At 39.3% G+C, this 17,468-nt stretch overlaps 3 protein-coding genes across 3 annotated transcripts; all 3 read right to left on the bottom strand. All coding sequences in view use genetic code 11, as the record gives it.

Annotated features, from left to right (window-relative positions):
• Positions 1–959: 959 nt before the first annotated feature.
• Positions 960–5,199, bottom strand: EGR_08083 (hypothetical protein; the record flags this gene model as incomplete). The annotated part of the gene is made up of 2 exons (XM_024497332.1): positions 960–1,047; positions 5,126–5,199. 2 exons carry the CDS (start codon positions 5,197–5,199, stop codon positions 960–962), a joined length of 162 nt encoding a protein of 53 aa, XP_024348270.1.
• A 3,556-nt stretch (positions 5,200–8,755) lies between these two features.
• EGR_08082 (membrane-bound acyltransferase/hhat) lies at positions 8,756–11,865 on the bottom strand (the record flags this gene model as incomplete). Its single annotated transcript, XM_024497331.1, has 6 exons — positions 8,756–8,844; positions 8,921–9,068; positions 9,117–9,205; positions 9,939–9,991; positions 10,928–11,631; positions 11,707–11,865. The coding sequence occupies 6 exons, from the start codon at positions 11,863–11,865 to the stop codon at positions 8,756–8,758; spliced, it is 1,242 nt and encodes a 413-aa protein (XP_024348269.1).
• A 1,600-nt stretch (positions 11,866–13,465) lies between these two features.
• On the bottom strand, positions 13,466–17,171 carry EGR_08081 (Origin recognition complex subunit; the record flags this gene model as incomplete). The annotated part of the gene is made up of 8 exons (XM_024497330.1): positions 13,466–13,511; positions 13,636–13,933; positions 14,581–14,676; positions 14,758–14,866; positions 14,944–15,342; positions 16,221–16,591; positions 16,853–16,928; positions 17,001–17,171. The coding sequence occupies 8 exons, from the start codon at positions 17,169–17,171 to the stop codon at positions 13,466–13,468; spliced, it is 1,566 nt and encodes a 521-aa protein (XP_024348268.1).
• Between the last annotated feature and the right edge of the window lie 297 nt (positions 17,172–17,468).

The following is a 17,468-nucleotide window of genomic DNA, read 5'->3' as shown; positions in this document are numbered from 1 at the left end:
GTATTCTGGTGAATGAGAGTAGTGCTTAAAAGCTACTTTTCATTTCATATTTAGCTATAAAGAACATCTTGTATCAAAATTAGCAGGTTTTCATCCAGGTGATATATAATGAGGTTAATGGTTTCATTTCATCGAAAGGTAACAAATTACTCACCTTCTGGGCATCGGCATTTATGACGCGGATGAATTTGGAAACTATGTGGAACCGGTCGCCCAGCTAGCTACAGCAGACACAGACCTCTGTGCTGCCACAGTGGAGCAAAGGCAGGTTGATTGCCAAACTATCAACTACTTCATTCATTACAAACGAGATGTGTAAGAGTTCAGTGGGATAAATATTTCTCATTTCTTCGGAACATTTCAAAATTCGGACGTCTCTGAGAATATGTAGCTTTACTGTGCTGGCATGGATTTCTGCAGGGTTTGTTGTTGACTTTAGTTCGACTCCAGTGATAGTGGAGTTTGGAGGTCCAGTCAGTATCACGCCAGTGAAATCGAAAGTATGCTCTAATTTTAGCTGACTTTGTAATGTAGCCTACATTAATAAGTCTTTGAAATCATTGACTTAGTGCGCTTGTGCTGTTTTTCTTCGATTTTCAAGATATTTCTATAAAGTTTCTACTTGTATCAAGATAGCTCTTTGATTGATCAGCTTTATCAGTTATAAACAAAGGCGAAATTCTACTTTTAGCTTCATTGTTAGTTGCGCCTTTAATCATAAAAATTTAACCCAATTTAAAGAACTTAAAGCTGTCAAAGCCCCCACTTTTGACTATCCGTCCGCCCGCTGTCCAGTCAGCATAACCATTATTTGGGACGCTCTTAACATTCCAGTCTTGTCAGCCATTTAGCAACATTGGTGATGACCTTCTGCGACTACGTGGACCTTGAAGCAGCGGTCGATTTCTGACAAGCGGATCCGTTCAGGTCATTGGTGCTGATGCTGTAGATCCAAATGCCTATCCATCCTTAATCAATCCAACCATCTTCTCAAAAATAACCTGAGTAATTCGAACACTTCTGATTTCGGGAGGTTCTAGTTGCTTTCTGCAAAAGGGCAGCAGCAGCAGCAGATATATACTTAAAATTTTCTTTTAATTTGCCTAGAATCTATCTCGAAGTATTTGGAAAGACACTGCCTGCTATACTTTGCCAAAAATGTTTAAACTTCTGATCTATCGTGGGTAGTTATTTAACTGCGTTTAGTGGTTTTGTTGTATATTTAAGTAAAGAAGCACGATTAAGTTGTCAATTTATTTTGAAACTGTTTACTACTTTGCCCCCAAGGTATTCACTTTGCGTGGAAATCAGTCTTAGTTAATTTGGAAACACTGCTTTGATAAAAAAGACCACACTGGAAATAATCGCAGGAGTAGATAAGAAGTAGTGGTAATATAACCATTGGAGTTAATAATTTTATATTCTACCAATTTTCCTAAACTGAATATTGGTATTGCACATTATTTCGTTAAAATTACCATTGGAACTATCTCAGTTTAAGTGATAGACAGAGAACTTAGTATTTAGATGTGCTAGATACCAGAAGTAAAAATCCTCGTGTATCCTCAAATATAAATTGCTTTAACAAAACACGTTGCAGTTGACTATGGCACAGCTTTTTTGCTGAAAGCCATAATTTTAATTAAGATCTTCATTGATATACTGGCACTAATTTCAAAGCTGATAATTATCTGCGCTTACTCATTTATGTGACACCAAAGTTCTGTCATCGCCATAAAAATATCTTCCACCGCATTTCATGGAGGATTCCCTTCTATGCTCTCTGAAGTCTGATATCTAGAAATGTACGCACTGCTTTCGGTGTGATAACATGCAGTCACATCCTAAAACTTGTCAGCCCTAATTGTTTGCATTCACCATGCAGTCTAGAAAGGTATCAGTCTACCAGTGCGGTAATCTTTGTTATCCTTTGTACTATATTTTTCTTAATTCGCTCTCTAATATCGTACAAAGTTGGCTGAAGATAAGGTTTTTCAGGTGTGCCTATTTTACAGAAGTATACATAACTTCAAAGCCATGAAAGCTCCTCGTAAAAGCTGCACGGCATTTGAAGAAGGTTGATTAGCCAAAGCATTCCAAAACTACTCAAAACTAGACGAATATTTAGCATAAAAAGATAAGTATCTCTAATGACAAAATGCAGTTGAGATTAACCCATGCGGAAGCATTTTACAAATACACTTATCAATGGGTAAAGTCATTAAGGCTTTAGCAACTGGGTTCTGCAAGGCGTGCATTAACAGATAGCAGTAAGCTGCAGAGACTGTGTCGAAGTTGTGATGAAAGGTTGATTTTTCTTCAATGATAATAAAAGAACCATCATTGCTTATGGTCAACTAATCCACTCACCACTCTACATTTCCAAGTCCCTACCTTTTTTACAAAAAACTGCATGTTTTTTACATGGCGGACTACAGACGAAAATTCCCACTGTGAATTGTTCACCTTGTAAAGACCAAACAAACAATAAAGGCTGAGATCCATCTACTCAATACGATACAGTACAAAACTTAAAACCCCCACTTCAGAAACGTCTAAGATTAGTTAGTTCATTAGTTATTCATCAAGCCAGTGAACTTACTCTTGAAAAGGGTCTTAACCACAAGATGGGGAGAAAATTACGGCTTCACCACTATTCGCCGTTACTCCCACACAGTATTACAATTGATGACTATCGCCTTTTCTTGGCAATGGATGATTACATAAACATGTGCAAAATAGATAGTTGGGAAATGTAAAGCGCGACACAGTCGAAAGTAGCTATGCCTGCATTTTTTTCTTAAGACAACGTATTAAAAACCGGAATTGTCAAAGCTGTATCTCGTTGGAAATAAATCATTCCGCTGAAAAAGAAAGAAGAATTACTATGGAAATCGTTTCAACAAATAAATCATTCAAAGAGGTTTTCTATACTGATTTAGTGTATTCTAAACATCTCACAAATTTATTCGGTTGCCACTTACTCAAACCTCTAGAACCATGAAGCAGTGTCGATTATACTGTGGTCTTGGAGGTAATTAACCAATTGTAATGGATAAACGGGGGATAGCAGCAATACATAAACAGTACTATTATAAGAGTTCACTTTTAACTTATAGCTGTTAATTCCCCTTCTTACTCCCAAATTTGTCCTTTTATGTATCGTTACAGAGAGACTAAGATGACAATAAAACACATTATTGTCTTGAGTTTAAGTTCCCGAGTAGTTGCAGCCGCTTAGATATAAACGCCGTGGTGGTCACTTCACCCATTGCCACGTCGCAGTAGCCCATCAAGACTGTTCTAGAGATAGCTATGTTTATGGCGGTGCCTGAAGTCAGGCCAGTGCAAATCTCCTTCACAATCGTTAAAAGTAATGCCGCCATGTCGTCCGATACCATTTTGTTGCATATTTCAAACATTTCTGCTCTTACACCTGACGTGTAGGGTTGAGTTTTTCGGCCATCAGAGCAGCACTTAAGGAACGGTACCAATTTTGAGCATTTTTAAAGATTTTTTGTTTTTTCTACTTTGATAAATGCCCTTTGCTGTTGATATATCCGTCATTTGCGGTGAGCCATTTTACCTAAAACTACTTTCCCGTAATCCCCTCATGTGTTGTATGCTATAATTTATTTACTGCTATGAACTACCATTTGGCAGGATTTTATTAAGCTGCCGATCATTTTAAGGACAAAAACTAGACGATTTTAATCAAAGTTCAATAATTCATACATTTACGTTTGCCTAAGAATTACAAGAACAATTTGTTACAAATTTTCATTCCTCTTCTCGCATTCTTCATAAACCTCAGAACAATAAATTTTAGTCAGAGTTATTTTTTTCACAAACTTGTCTCTACTTTCTCTCTACACTCACAAAGGCAAATGATTTTTCTTCATTTTCAGCCCAATTTCGAACTGATAAATAAAAAGATGCGGATTCAAAAAACCGCAGCAGATTACCCGAAGGGAATAAATGCAAACTCGAAAATTTAGTAATAAACTCTCTCCTTCTGCACGAGCGAGTCAATTATCGTGAGTGTAAATTTAGAATTGTTTTAGTCTGCATATGGAATACTCCAAAACCTAAAAGATCTTAAAGATATATCCGATTCGGGAACCAGTTTTAAAACATAGAAATCAGGTACCACTTCGATTCCTTCAAAATAGTTACCGTTTTTAAGGTCGAATGCCAAAGTTAACCTTCTGCTCAACATTTACAGACCTTGCTATCACTACCCCAAGCATGCGGTTTTGTCTCCGTTAAAAATTAGGAGAGTGTCCGCAATAAATAATCTCTTCCAGGAGGACAATAGTTGAGTGTAAACGGCAGTTCTCATAAAAACCGCAATAGAGAACTAATGCAATATCTTGCCTAGTGTTCTTAAATTATTTGGTTTAAAATTCATCAATTAGAGTTACTTCTATTCTAAATTAATTAAAATGTATGGTTAGCTACCGCAGGAATTACCGAGTTTTGAAAAAAACGTAATCTACATAAAGTGCTAAGGCAAATAAGACGTTCTCCGTCGAATGCGTATTCCTTTACGACTTTCAAGATCTCTTTTTTTTAACAGAAATCCTTCGAAGTGATAATCTTCCCTAAAGGAAGTTTGCACTATTGATACGTCAGGCGCACTCTTACAATCTCTTGTACTCTTTTACCTCTTTGCTTTTTACCAAAACAATATAACAGCCTAACGTTTTAGCAATGTAACAAAGTAAGATAAATGTGAAATAAGATCTGGCGGGTGGAGTCAGTTGTACAAAAGCTGTATTAGCAGTCCATTTTGGTAGAAATAATAACAATTTTAACTTTGTCTTATCACCTAAAGTTACCTCCGCTGAGCTCATTTTTAGCACGATCCACTTCAATTGTGTCGGAACACTCGTCCAGAACTTACGACTTGGATATCACTTGACACGTAAGAAATATAATGACTCGAAGAAACTGCTCAATCATGTCATGCAGAAGCCAATTCTGACCGCCTGCACTTCAGCACGGTGGTGTGTACACTGGCTTAAGTGACCTAACATTGCTCTTTCTGAAGTAGAGGGTGCTCTTTAGAGTGAAAGAGAATCATAACTTTGGTGTAAGTGGTGTGCTGAGCTGCAGAACCTACGGCAGATCGTTTGGGTTAAAGGCTCGGCCATATGAGCCGCCCATCTCCTCGTTGAGGATGGAGGCATGGTCCATTTACGCCCTGCTTTTTTGCCGTCATCTGAACATCAAGATTTATTCTTCCTCTCTTAGATTTTATCGCACCCCTTCCCTACCTTCAGCCAAAGCTCCGTCAAGTTTGAGGTTATGGCCATGTGGAAGGCCTTTTATTAAATCAGGAATTGATAAGTTTTGAACTGCCCGTGCAGACAGTCGTTTAAATATGCTTTTCGGTTAATCTGTTGCAAATGACAGGTTAACCACTCAAATAAAATCTATCAAAAACTGACCCATATTAATGCGCGTGTCAAAGGCAGAGGGTGGGAAATCATTTTTATTTCAATTAGAGGTAACTTTAAAACTGGGAAATTTTGATTATCACCGATTCGTTTCAGGAGTCATCTACATTTTCTACGGCATCATTGAGGACCAATGCGCCCCCCAGTAACCTTCCCTAATATGGCGGTTGAAGATTTATTATTTGGAGCGCCTATTAAGAACACTAAAGTTCCGATATCATAATGAGTTTGTGTGGTGCCTACGGCTTAAAAGTGAAGGGGGATTTCGGTATGTTCATATTTACAAAACTAATACACATTTGTGCATAAACGGCTTCCGTAGAACTATTTTTCGTAATCGGTTTTATTTCAAAAGAAACGAAATCAATGCGTTGCTTTGTGTCTACTCAGTTTTCAAAGAGATGTTAACATTCTCCCTAATTTATACTACTTTGTACTACTTTTAAAGGTCTTTGTAAAACGCTCTCAATAGGTAACAAGGGAAGAGAATGCGACGAATCGCAACCACAACGAGGCTACATCAGTGGTATAGATTTTGGATCTTCTGAAATAATGTTCCATCCCAACTTGTAGACGCCAATCCTTCCTCTGCCTGCTTTCGTGCGTTTGACAAATCGCCGCGACTGTGGGAATGTAAGCCCTCACTTAAGTTGAGTGCTAACTCTAGAAAAACCAGATAAACCATCAATAGTGGCATTTCAAATCTAGGACAAGAAATTGCTCTTGTGGTAGCTTACATCACATCGGAGAACATAATGCTTGGCATTACATGTATCAAGGAGAGTTATATGATGAGCAACGATTCTGGGGAGTCATGGATGCGAAATGACCGTGGCTACTTCACCTGCTGAAGAGTTTATTACGTATCCGCTCTCCGGTTCCATCCCTCTTAAAAAATTGCCCAAGGTATTTGAACCAACCGTCACGGTAAAAGAGTCATATGTTTATGCTTTTCTAAATTAATACTCTAAGTGATTTACTTTCTTCCAATCTTTCACTAGAAATGTTTGCTTTGTTATATTTTAGATCTACCTTGAGAACTTAGAATCACAAACTTACATTCAACTCTATAAGGAGATCACTGTTTCTAGCATGAAGTTTTGCGTGCCTTGGGGGGAGTGGCATATTTTTTTACAAAATTCCGTATTTTTTCATCTTAGTTTGCTGCAGTGGTATTTATTACGGAAATACCGATGTGCCCAAGTAGAGTTATCGTTTGTATCTCAAGTGCATTGGCTGTGTTTTCGGATCATTACGCTTCGCTCACGCTTCTTTCCATACACCATCATCTGTTGTCAAACTTTGCACCATTTCGTGCCCAAGCAAAAACGGGCTACTTTATTTCTTTGAAGAACATCATCAGCACTGTCAGTCCGAGTAATCTGTATGGAGAGAACGAGTTTTATTCCTTAAAAGAGGTAGCCAATTTTGTACAAAAGCGCTTTAACAAATGGTGTAAGTAATAAGTAGTAAGTAATTCTCAAAATAACTTAAGCTATTTATACTGATTTAAAGGCAGAATAGTTAAATAGCAATATTGGAATTACTAACAGGCTTCTTCATTAAAATTCAAATTCCCATTTGGAATCTCAAATACCATCCTGTCTTCACTTAAACTTGAGAATCACCAAGAAATCGCACGCATTTTACCTGAATTCACCATTATCACTTCTCAGCAATAGGCGGAAAAAACTACACAATACTCCCAATTTAGCGCCTTTAACTCTAAAAATTAAAATCTATCGTAATCGCTGATACCTTAAAAGCTAAGTGATTTTTCAGTTTTCAAACAATTATTTCTTGTTAAATCACGCAGTATTTAAACTAAATTTACTGATCTCCACTTCAGATAGTTTGGGTTTGGTTTTAGATGATCATATCCACAAAAAGCATAAAACCCCAAACTTATATTCCGTTACTGTTTCATATTGGCTTTTTTATTCATATCTGCCGCAATAATTCGATTGAGTTATGTAAAATGCTCTAGTTTACCGTTTAATGTCTCCCATTGTGCCAACTTACTTCATTTTTAATAAATATCCTTTTCCCTGTTTGTAGATGACACCAAATAAACAAAATTAACTCACGCAAGTTACCGCAGATAACCAGCTAAAGCGTAGGGCATATGCACACAATACTAAAACACTTTTCAAGATTGTTCTTTAAAGTGGGACCCGATTTTAATGTAAGCGTAATGTTTTGACAGATAAAGGACATTCAAGCGCTCACTTCGACCCACTGCTTCAAATAAAGGAGTCACCGGCGCTAAGCGCACTAGAACGACCATCCGCCTAACTTGCTAGCCATTAGAGATCCGGACTACAGGAAAAGCACAGCGCGAATTCGCGGTCAGTGCCCGAGTAAAAAGCTAAGCTTTTGTTGTAAAGGCATTATTTCCACAAATTTCACAAAAGGAAATAATCACCACTCAAATTCACATTAACTCGTAGGTCTGCAACGATGGGCTTCACTTTTCCCCATTAGGTTTGATTGACAATCACCACCTAGTAAGAGAAGCTGGAGTTCTTATTCTTAAAAATAAAGTTTGGTACTACTTTTGTTAAATAGGATTTCCAAAGCTATATAAAACACTTAACTTTGTAGTATCATTAGCAAAAAAACTAACCTACATGGTTAAGCATGCTGGTCGAGCCATATTCAAACAACATATTCAACAAACTACCAGATTTTGAGCATAGTGCGGAGCATTCAATCGTTTCCCTGAATATATAGATTCGGAACAATAGTCAGCTGGTTCTTATGCTCGATTAAGTGGTAGAACTGGCATGGTAGAAGAAACCTATAAAAAGATATCCCATTTTGGCCATTCTTTCACGATTCTCAATCCTTTATATTGCCGCTGCGTCACTGAGCGTGGGGCATAATTAGAAGCATAACCATTTCAAATAATCCAGTTGTTTATAATTTCATGAACTCACACATTATAAGCTCGGCATTGTTTAGGCAATAATCATGACTGCATTGAAGATTTTAACTTCTGAAACGTCATTCGATTATGTTTTCTAACCACCCGCGTGACTTCACCAGAGTGATACATTTACCCAGTCGAAAATAACTAGACAACTGGATGTTTAAGACATATTGCACATGTAATCCAACTCATTTAAAAATAATTTATGCACTCTTTTAGGAAACCCATTTTAGATTTTGAACTCGAATGCAAAAGATAGTTAAAAATATGTCGAATTTATTTACCCCAGTGAAAAAGGAACAGAACGTGATAAGAGTTAACATTTGTACTGAATAAGGTGAAATTATAGGATTGTTTAGATTTATTTGACTTCAATTTTGGAGAATTTCTGGACCTCGATTGCTATCTGATAGGTGCAGTAGTATAGCATCATTGAAACCGGCAGATACACTGAAAACGAGTCAAATATGTTGCACCTTCAATTCTACTCATATTTTATAAGTAAACGCTAAACTAACTTGCTAACCTGGATCCAAAAACATGAGATAAAAGATCCAAATTCCTGAATCAAAACCAAGGTAGAAAAAGAAGAATCCAACGGAGGAGAACATAGCGCTGATGCTGCAGAGAACACCAGTTAATCGACGATTGGCGTTTTGTGACAGTCGTGCTTGCTGAGAAATGGTGAGGTTAGCAACAAATTAATAGGAACGGAAAATTACCAAGGCCAGTCCGATTGCTGTTGATCGGTAGATCCATTTGACCAACTGCTCAATGAAGTTTTGAACCAAGTTTATTGTGACCCAAATTGCTGTAAATAGAAGGACAGACGTCAATGGTGGTACCGCAGAATGTTATAATGGCAGAATCCGATGAGGAAACGAAAGAAATTTATCTGATCAATATTTTCACTTTGTGCACTTTTATTCATTCCAGATTGTCCAGTATTAACCCGAGAGGTTAACTTTCCAGGTATAATAAATCATTTTGTTGAAGTCAATGTAAAAATGGTCGCAGACTTCTACCGAAACTGTTTTGTGGAAAACGTAAGTCGTACCACGGATATTTAAACTTGCAGCATTTATAACTAAGTTATGATAAATGAAGAGTTTCGTGAGAGATTCAGCGTATATTTACACCCTAAAATAAGGTAGATCTTACTAGCTAATATGCCAAAAATAGGAAATCTAATGCCTTTTTTTACCTCGAAGCAAAATAAAATAATTACGGTGTATGAATGGTATCACCATAGGTTTCAGTCGAATTACGCCAGTGAGCTGCCTAATAAGCAAACGTTTAATGGGTTCTTTCCCATTTCCCCTTTCGTCTGAACTAGGCATAACAGTCAGCGGCTGTGTGTGCTGCGACTACTACTGGCTGGCTGACCGTAGGACCACAAATGAGGAACATTCCAACTGAAATTTGACGCGTGCGCGCGCGGCTCCGTCAGACATGCGCGTGCGAGACAAGACACTGCTAGTGTTTTGGGGTACCTTGCTTGGATGAGTTATTTATTCACTAAAAGTACTAAAGCATTAACTAACTGTTGTCGTTCCGAGTGTTCCAAAGTCCGTTTGGATATTCAACATTTGAACTACTTAAAAGCAAGGTTTTAAAAGGCAAGGTTGCAAAAAAAGTGCTTAAAATCTTATTTCATGCAGAATATACAGTGAGAAAGATCCCCAAGTACATAGGTATCATAGCTCAATAAGTCGCAAGCAAAAGGCTTTAGCCAGCGAGGCATGAGTCTTACTATTCTCCAAGTTCAAAGAGTGAAAGAGGAGGACGAAGAGAAACGCCAAGACTCCAGCCTGAATTCTTCGGTAGGCGAGAGATTTTCTACTTTGTTTCAGCCATGGTAAATATACATACCTATTCGAACACACAGAAGCTGTGACAGAGTAACATGAATTTCTTACCATGGCCAGAGTGAAACTCACCATTTTAGATAATTGTACAGACCCTGATCGAATTTTCTGGAAAGGAGAAGACACCTTTGGCCACATGTTATTGTTTATTATGTAAAAAATGCTATTTCAAATTCATTAAACAACGGAATTGGTCGCACAAATTATTAAGATGCATTTATCGTGTTTTAAAAACAAAGGTCACATATATATGCTCCACAGAAATCCAACAGAGAACTTACCTTTTTAAGGGTAAGAAAAAGAGCCTCAAATAAGGTTTTAAAAGGAATATTTTATAATTTCACTCATGTCATAAATGCTTGGAAGTGACATGCAGTAGAGTAAGACGCTCGATTTCAATAAAAGCGTTCCAACAATGAAAAAATGGACTGTGTAAAAAAAGATGCACATACTTACTGGCCGTTGTGAGAAGACTATTTTAAAGTAGATGAATGGTGTTAATTATGTTAAATGCCAACAGGATTGGGCAACTTTAAACGCTATCCAGGTCTTCTTCATGACTGGTACCTTTCTACAAAGTCAGTTCAACAAATAACCCAGAAAAGTTTGCGAAACTGATTGGTCTGTTATTGATGCACTCAAAATTACATTGTGCTATTACCCACCTCCACAATTGAGAGAAGAGAAGTATGTGGCTGAAACAGAGTGGTCCCTCCGGGACAAGGCACAAAACGCCATCCCCACTACAGACCCCATTTGTAAGTAGTATTTCCAGGTCTGAAAGCAGGCGAGGCCATCCGTAAAGTTGAAGGTAGGTGAAAAAAAACTGCATTCCAAGGAGGTACACCGCCACTCCAGGAGCCGAACGGTCAGTCTCGATGAAGGGGCTTGCGTGGAAGCCCTGATTGGCCACTGATTTTGGAGGTGGAGACAGTACTTGCATTGCAGGTTGGGTCAGTGCGAAAACAAGGGCGTTTGGGTAGACTACATGGACTGCCAGCTCCCAGAGAAGGAACCAGGCCATAAGACGGAGTCCTCGCCACATGAGGCTGCTGTAGGATAGGATGCGCGTAGGGAGGCAACCTCTATGATGGAGAGGCAATTCACGAGATTTAGATCTGAAAAGACGGGACAAGGCGCACCAATCTGAAAAGAGGACGAAGGGTCCAAATAAGAAGGTCGGTGGGTAGAGAGCGTAGGTAAGAACAGTGCGGAGGCCTCCAAGATTCAGTTTCGGAACATAAAAAGAATTTGGAAGAGAGAGGGTAGTAGGAGATGAATTCGCGTATTCTAGACCGATGCTGGATGCTCGCAGCAAAATTGTTGCTAAATTGCCCTGCAAAATCGCCATGCTTCCGTATTCGTTGTGCTATATGTAAAAAGTTGCGAATATATTTTTGTAAGCAAAATATGGTTTTCACAAAATCAACACTCATTAAATTACCATGAACTTAATGAGAAAGGTTAAGATTTCAGTTAAATGAACTGTAAAATTTGGATCAAAGAATAACTCGTTTAAATATGCAGTAAATAACGGAGTTGTAGGAACCCAACGCCAAGTTAGAAATATCTCAGAAACTCCCTTATACACATAAATATGCATGTATGTACGTATTCGTTAAAAGATGGGAACTACATTCAAAATCTTTTAAAGTACAAAAACTAACAACTTACTTCAGTAGAAGGTTTCACAAATAGTTCAAAGAAACAAAAGCCCAACAACGTCATAAGCCATATCAGCGATTTGGACCTCGACAGATGACCGATACAGGCAAAGGCAACAGATACGACGACCGCAAAGAGTAGCGTAGAAAATGAGCGAAATAGTTGCACAACCAAACCATTTATAAGAAGCTCTAAATTCGACTATATCGTATTTGAAATAAAACGAGTGTCAAACCTCATAAGTTATTATTTTTCTGATGAGGAAGCGTAAACCAATCCATAACACAATCAGTGGAATCTTTGACAGATAAAAGCAGACAAAATTCCAACCATTTTCCGAGGTGTCCTAAAATGCAAATGCGCTAGTCATGATTTACCTTCCATAACCCATTCCATGACCTATCCAGAAGGGAATGTAGCGCAAAAGCTGACACATTTCCTAAGGAAAAATTGAGCGACGAATTGCACGTACGCTTGGTGTGGGAGTAAAAAACAAGAAAAATGAAAGAATATACAAAAAACGAAGCCCAAATAGTAAGGTACACGGCAATTTCAAACCTCGGAAGCATTCTAATGTTCAAATATCATGAGCCCTATCAGGGCCCACACGTATAAAATGACCCCGATCTTAGAAATTGAATAGAGAGCAGCAGGGGAGACCTTGAAAATGTACTAATTTAAAAATTACGGCACAGCTGTTCCAAAATATTGCTTGCCTACTTTTTAAAAACGTTTAATGAGAGATATACCCAGTGGATAAAAAAGTCGTAAAGATGGTGATCCACGCTACCTTTTAAACTTCAAGTATAACACACGCAGACACGGGTGCTTCGAATCACATTTCACTTATTTTTTATTATAATGAGTAAGATAAAGATTAAGCTCAGACTGTCTAAAAGTAAAGGAGCCTCTATTATTCATTCCTTTAATTTTTGTATATAAATTCCTTTCGAAGTATACCAAGGAGCGTTAGATGTAGAATCTCGCCTGTATCAGAAGTCTGATGTTGCAGAAGCATCATAAGCCTAGCATTTCCCTTCAAAATCTCCGTTGCATACTAAAAATGTGTTCCGGTTTAGCCCAAGCCTTATCATTTCTTGAATAATGCGATAAATAAGTAAGTTCCACGATGCAGCGGTAAAAGCTCAATCAAACTACTTTTCATCTATGCACTTGATCGCTGTATTCGATTAACATAGATATTTTGAGCTCCTATACCTTTACCTTTCTATCATCCACCATCATTTCCACATTTTGGGGAGAAATTATTCGGTCCTTATATAAAGCAGAAAAAACACCACTTTACATGACGCTGATGCCTTTTTGTTTGCATTTGGCCCCAGAGAGCTCATTGGCCCGCAACCGGATACTCATCTCAGTTACCTCATTTTACACAGCACACGCCAATCTCCCCACAACCCCAAACACAATTATTGCACAACCTCACAATTCTCTCCTTCGTTTTTGGGGGAAACCACAGACACCATAGTAACCAACGCAAGCCCAGAACGTACCCGGCCCCACGAGGGAAGTGACCTTCACACCTCATCACCTGTGACATATCCGGGCACGGAAGCTCTTATCCTAAGGAGCACAGAAGAAAATTACCATATTGCCACAAAAACCACGACTCTTTTAACGGACAAAGGCAAATAACAAATGGGCAGAAGTAATTTTAATCAGTCACGTTGTCCGAGAATGAGCCCACTGAGATAGTTCAATGGGGCACCCAGGGTAGGTGTCGAGACAGGCGATGAGGGAGGGCGCGGAGACGAAGCACGCTATTGGTTGAAAGCGCCTCAGCTGGTCAGGAAGATTGGCCGCCGCAGCAAAGATGTTGGAACGAGTAGCGCCGCGGCACCGCCTCTGTTGCGTGACCACGTCCACCACTGCCTCACGGCCACACACCACTAACTCCAACTGCACCAAGTTGTCCATCGCCTTCGACACCACCTTCCTCTCGTAGAGGTACGCCGGGCAGCTTGATTTACAGAAACGCGAGTACTCTATTCAAAATTCATAAGTAGCCAGTTGAGTCGGCTTTGGAATAAAGTGGCGAATCTCAGAGTATGCTTTAAAAATAGACAAAGATATTCAACGCGCAAAAAAAGGTCGAGAAATAAACATCATTAACAGTGAAAAAAAAGGAAGGTGACATCGCCTAAAGCGGTCACCTGCCAATGAATGACATTACTTCCACTTATACAAGTCGAATGGAGAAGGCTGAAGCCCTATCAAATGCGTCGCTTAACCTATCTAGCATTTAGGAAAACTAAAAGTGAAACGTAATTGTTTAAATTCGGAGCAGCAATCAAGTAAGTAAAGTAAGTAGGTAAGTAAAAAGACCGTCTTTAGCCTAAACGGAACCACTAAATGGAGGTGAGCTTAAAATAGCTGTTATTGACTTCCGAAAGTAGGAACACATCGAGCACCAAGCTAATGCTAAAACCCAGAACTAATAGAACTGGCGTTCTCAAAATATAGTTTAAAATAATTGAAGCAGAAAACAGAAAACTGATACACGATTTACGAAACTGGAAGAAAGGACTTAAATGCACACCAAGTGTTCAGCTTTGACATAAGATGGTTAAGGTTTCTTTCAAAATTTTCCCAAGCAATGGAATAGAAATTCGCTAGTTACGTCATCACCTACCACTGAAGACGATCTCGAAGTTGAGTGGCTGACCCTCGTGAATATCGTGGAGCTTCACCATTGTAGTGACAAGAATTAGCTCCAGCAGGGAAAGACCTGGTTGAGTACAAACAGAAGTAACCACACCACCTTAAAAAGTTGCTAAAGGGTAGGTAATGCATAGTTCCTAAAACTCACTGAGTAGCTGAGATGTCTTTGCATCCTGGCACACTTTGGACACCACACTAATGAAGTTCCCGACGTCCAAATGTGGCTTCGACCCGTCTAGTTGCGCAATCAGAAGAGCCTTTGACACAAATATAAACAGACCAGTAAGCGGGGAGAGGAGAGAACGTCACTAGGCAAGAACAGAGTTGAGCTTACAATAGTATTTACCAGCTTCCTAACACAAGTAGAAACCTCCCAGGCCTGTCGTAAACAGTCCCTCACCAAGTCGTCTTCGAAGAAGGCCTCTACGTGGACATTCCACCGGGCCACGGAATCGATGAACTCCTTACAATCGGAAGGCTGCAGCTTGGTTGTTAGTTGCTGCAGGCTTGCGTCGTCGATGCGCAAGAGGCTGGCAGCGAGAAGGCAGTAGCGTTGAAAGGGGCTTACTCGACCTTCGCCAGGATCGTCACCTTCGCTGCCATCGTTATCAGTGCCACCGACACCGCCGGCGGTTGAGATATCTGTTATATGCGGTGCAGTCACAGGAATAATGTGGAGTTGGCGATGAGAGAAACGGGATTTCACCCGCTTTTCCAGCATTTCCATTATGTCCTACAATCACAACAAGTGGAAAAAGTAGCCCGAGGGAAAAGTTCAATAATCTTATAAACACTGATACGACATTCTACACATTTACACCAACACCAGTTAAGTTTGATAAGTTTTGGAGTTAAACTTAAAGGTCAGCACTATCAACAAATGAAATTACAGCAGCTTCCAAAAGGAAGTGAAAATGCACTTCAAACGCAGTGACAAAAGGCATCAACAGGGCAATAACATTAGATTCCGAATGATTGTATTAAGAGCATCTATACCAGAGGCACAAACTCGTACTAGCAACCAAACTAACTTCGTTGTCCCACAAATTCACGCTATTACTAGGATGCTGAGAAGCATGCTTGCGTATTTCGCACCCAACTTCATATCAAGGATAATCCGACCATCCACAAGGTGGGTAAAATGGAAAATAAGCAATCTTAAAGTCGACGTGCCAAAAAAACTACATTTGAATTCCTCATTTACAGCTATTGCCAAGACTGTACTATGCGACTAACTGATAAACCACGGTAATGAAGACCAACTCAGAACAAAGAAAATAGACAGACGACCTTAGGTGCCTCCTAAGTGAGATTGATTGAGAAGTAATTTGTTATTTGAAACACGTTGTATGTCAGCAATAAAAATAATAATAATAACGAGAGTTTGTTGGCATTACAAGTCACAGGACAGAGCATTAAGAATTGGAAGTGAGCTAAGGAGAATCAAAAACTTTGAGTCCACATAACATCCGTCTACCCGATTTCACTTAAGTATAGTAAAGGCAGCCACGTCACTAGTTTCATGGAACGAAATTCGGTTTCCTTGAAGGATAAAATAATGACTGGTAAGGAAGAACAATTTACACAAAATCGAAGACCACAAAAGCTCACCAGCCGACAAGTAACACCGATAACACAGATGGGAGCGCCATCAGCGTGACAACTAACATCGAGGAGGTTGTAGAGAAGGGCTTGATTACGGTGCGCCGCGAAGAGGTCAAACTCCTCTACAACTACGAGAAGGGTCTTCGAGGAAGTGTTGCTACCTGCACGTAGGCCCGCCAGCAGCCATCGCAACTGGTCCGCGAAGCTGCGCATTCGAATGTCCTCAGCTGCAGAACCGTCCTCACCACTCTTCATCTCCACATTCTCCTCTGCGGGAAATTTTAAAAGGTCCGTCTTCACAACGAGATCAGAGCAAACCCGTTGGAGCTGCTTTGCAATTGCATGAAGCGCCAGTCGGTCGTCCGTGTGAATAAGCCCTTAAATTGAACGAAATGATGTGACAGCATGGATGAGATCTTACCTCATCGAAATGCACGCAATGGCAAAGAATGAAGAAGCGTATCCGATGATTGTGGTTCTACATTTGTAATTAATTGGAACAAATTATTTAGTGATTACCAAACTAACATGTCTACTAAACTTCATGCATAAAATTAAAAGGAACACCTAACCTTAGACAACTAATTACTACCATTGAAGAATAGTAAAAGCACATGCAACTGTCAAAAAGTGCATACCATTGATATGTGCCTCGATTAAATTGTCCTTCACTACAGGATCCAGCTTTACTTTCTCTAATGCTTCCCTAAGGAGCTGAAATAAAAAAGGTGAGTATAAACACAACTTTATGATTGGAACCGAGACTCCATAGGTGCTCCAACGCACATGATTTTTTCCGCATCCCCTACGACCTATGATGAGCATGGAGTTGCTTACACCATTGATTACAGTGTCGCGAATTGTGTAGAGAACACGAGAAATCTCTTCCTCAAAATATAGTGTCTTGTGAGCTGAAGAGAGGATTCTCTCCCGTAGAAGAGTAACAATAGGCTCCATTACCTAAAGGCCTACATAAAATAAATGCTATTAAAGAGTTTGATAAAAGAGGAATGAAAAACCATATCAATTCATCCAGAAAGACCCCACTTCGATTAAAAACGGTAGTGTTCTAGAAAATTCGGAAATCGGAACAAGCATAGTCGGGGATTATGAGGAAAGGTAAAAATATGGCAATGGCATATGCACCAGAATATGCGAAGAAGTCATGGGTGCATTAATAAAAATCAAAAGAAGAGCCCAATAACCCTTGAAATTCGACCTTAAAACAGTTAATTGAACGACTACTTGATAAGC

The sequence above is a fragment of the Echinococcus granulosus genome, assembly GCF_000524195.1.
Source record: "Echinococcus granulosus chromosome Unknown EG_S00095, whole genome shotgun sequence".
Taxonomy (NCBI): domain Eukaryota; kingdom Metazoa; phylum Platyhelminthes; class Cestoda; order Cyclophyllidea; family Taeniidae; genus Echinococcus; species Echinococcus granulosus.
Note: the sequence above shows the minus strand (reverse complement) of the source record. Positions and strands in the feature narration are given on the sequence as shown.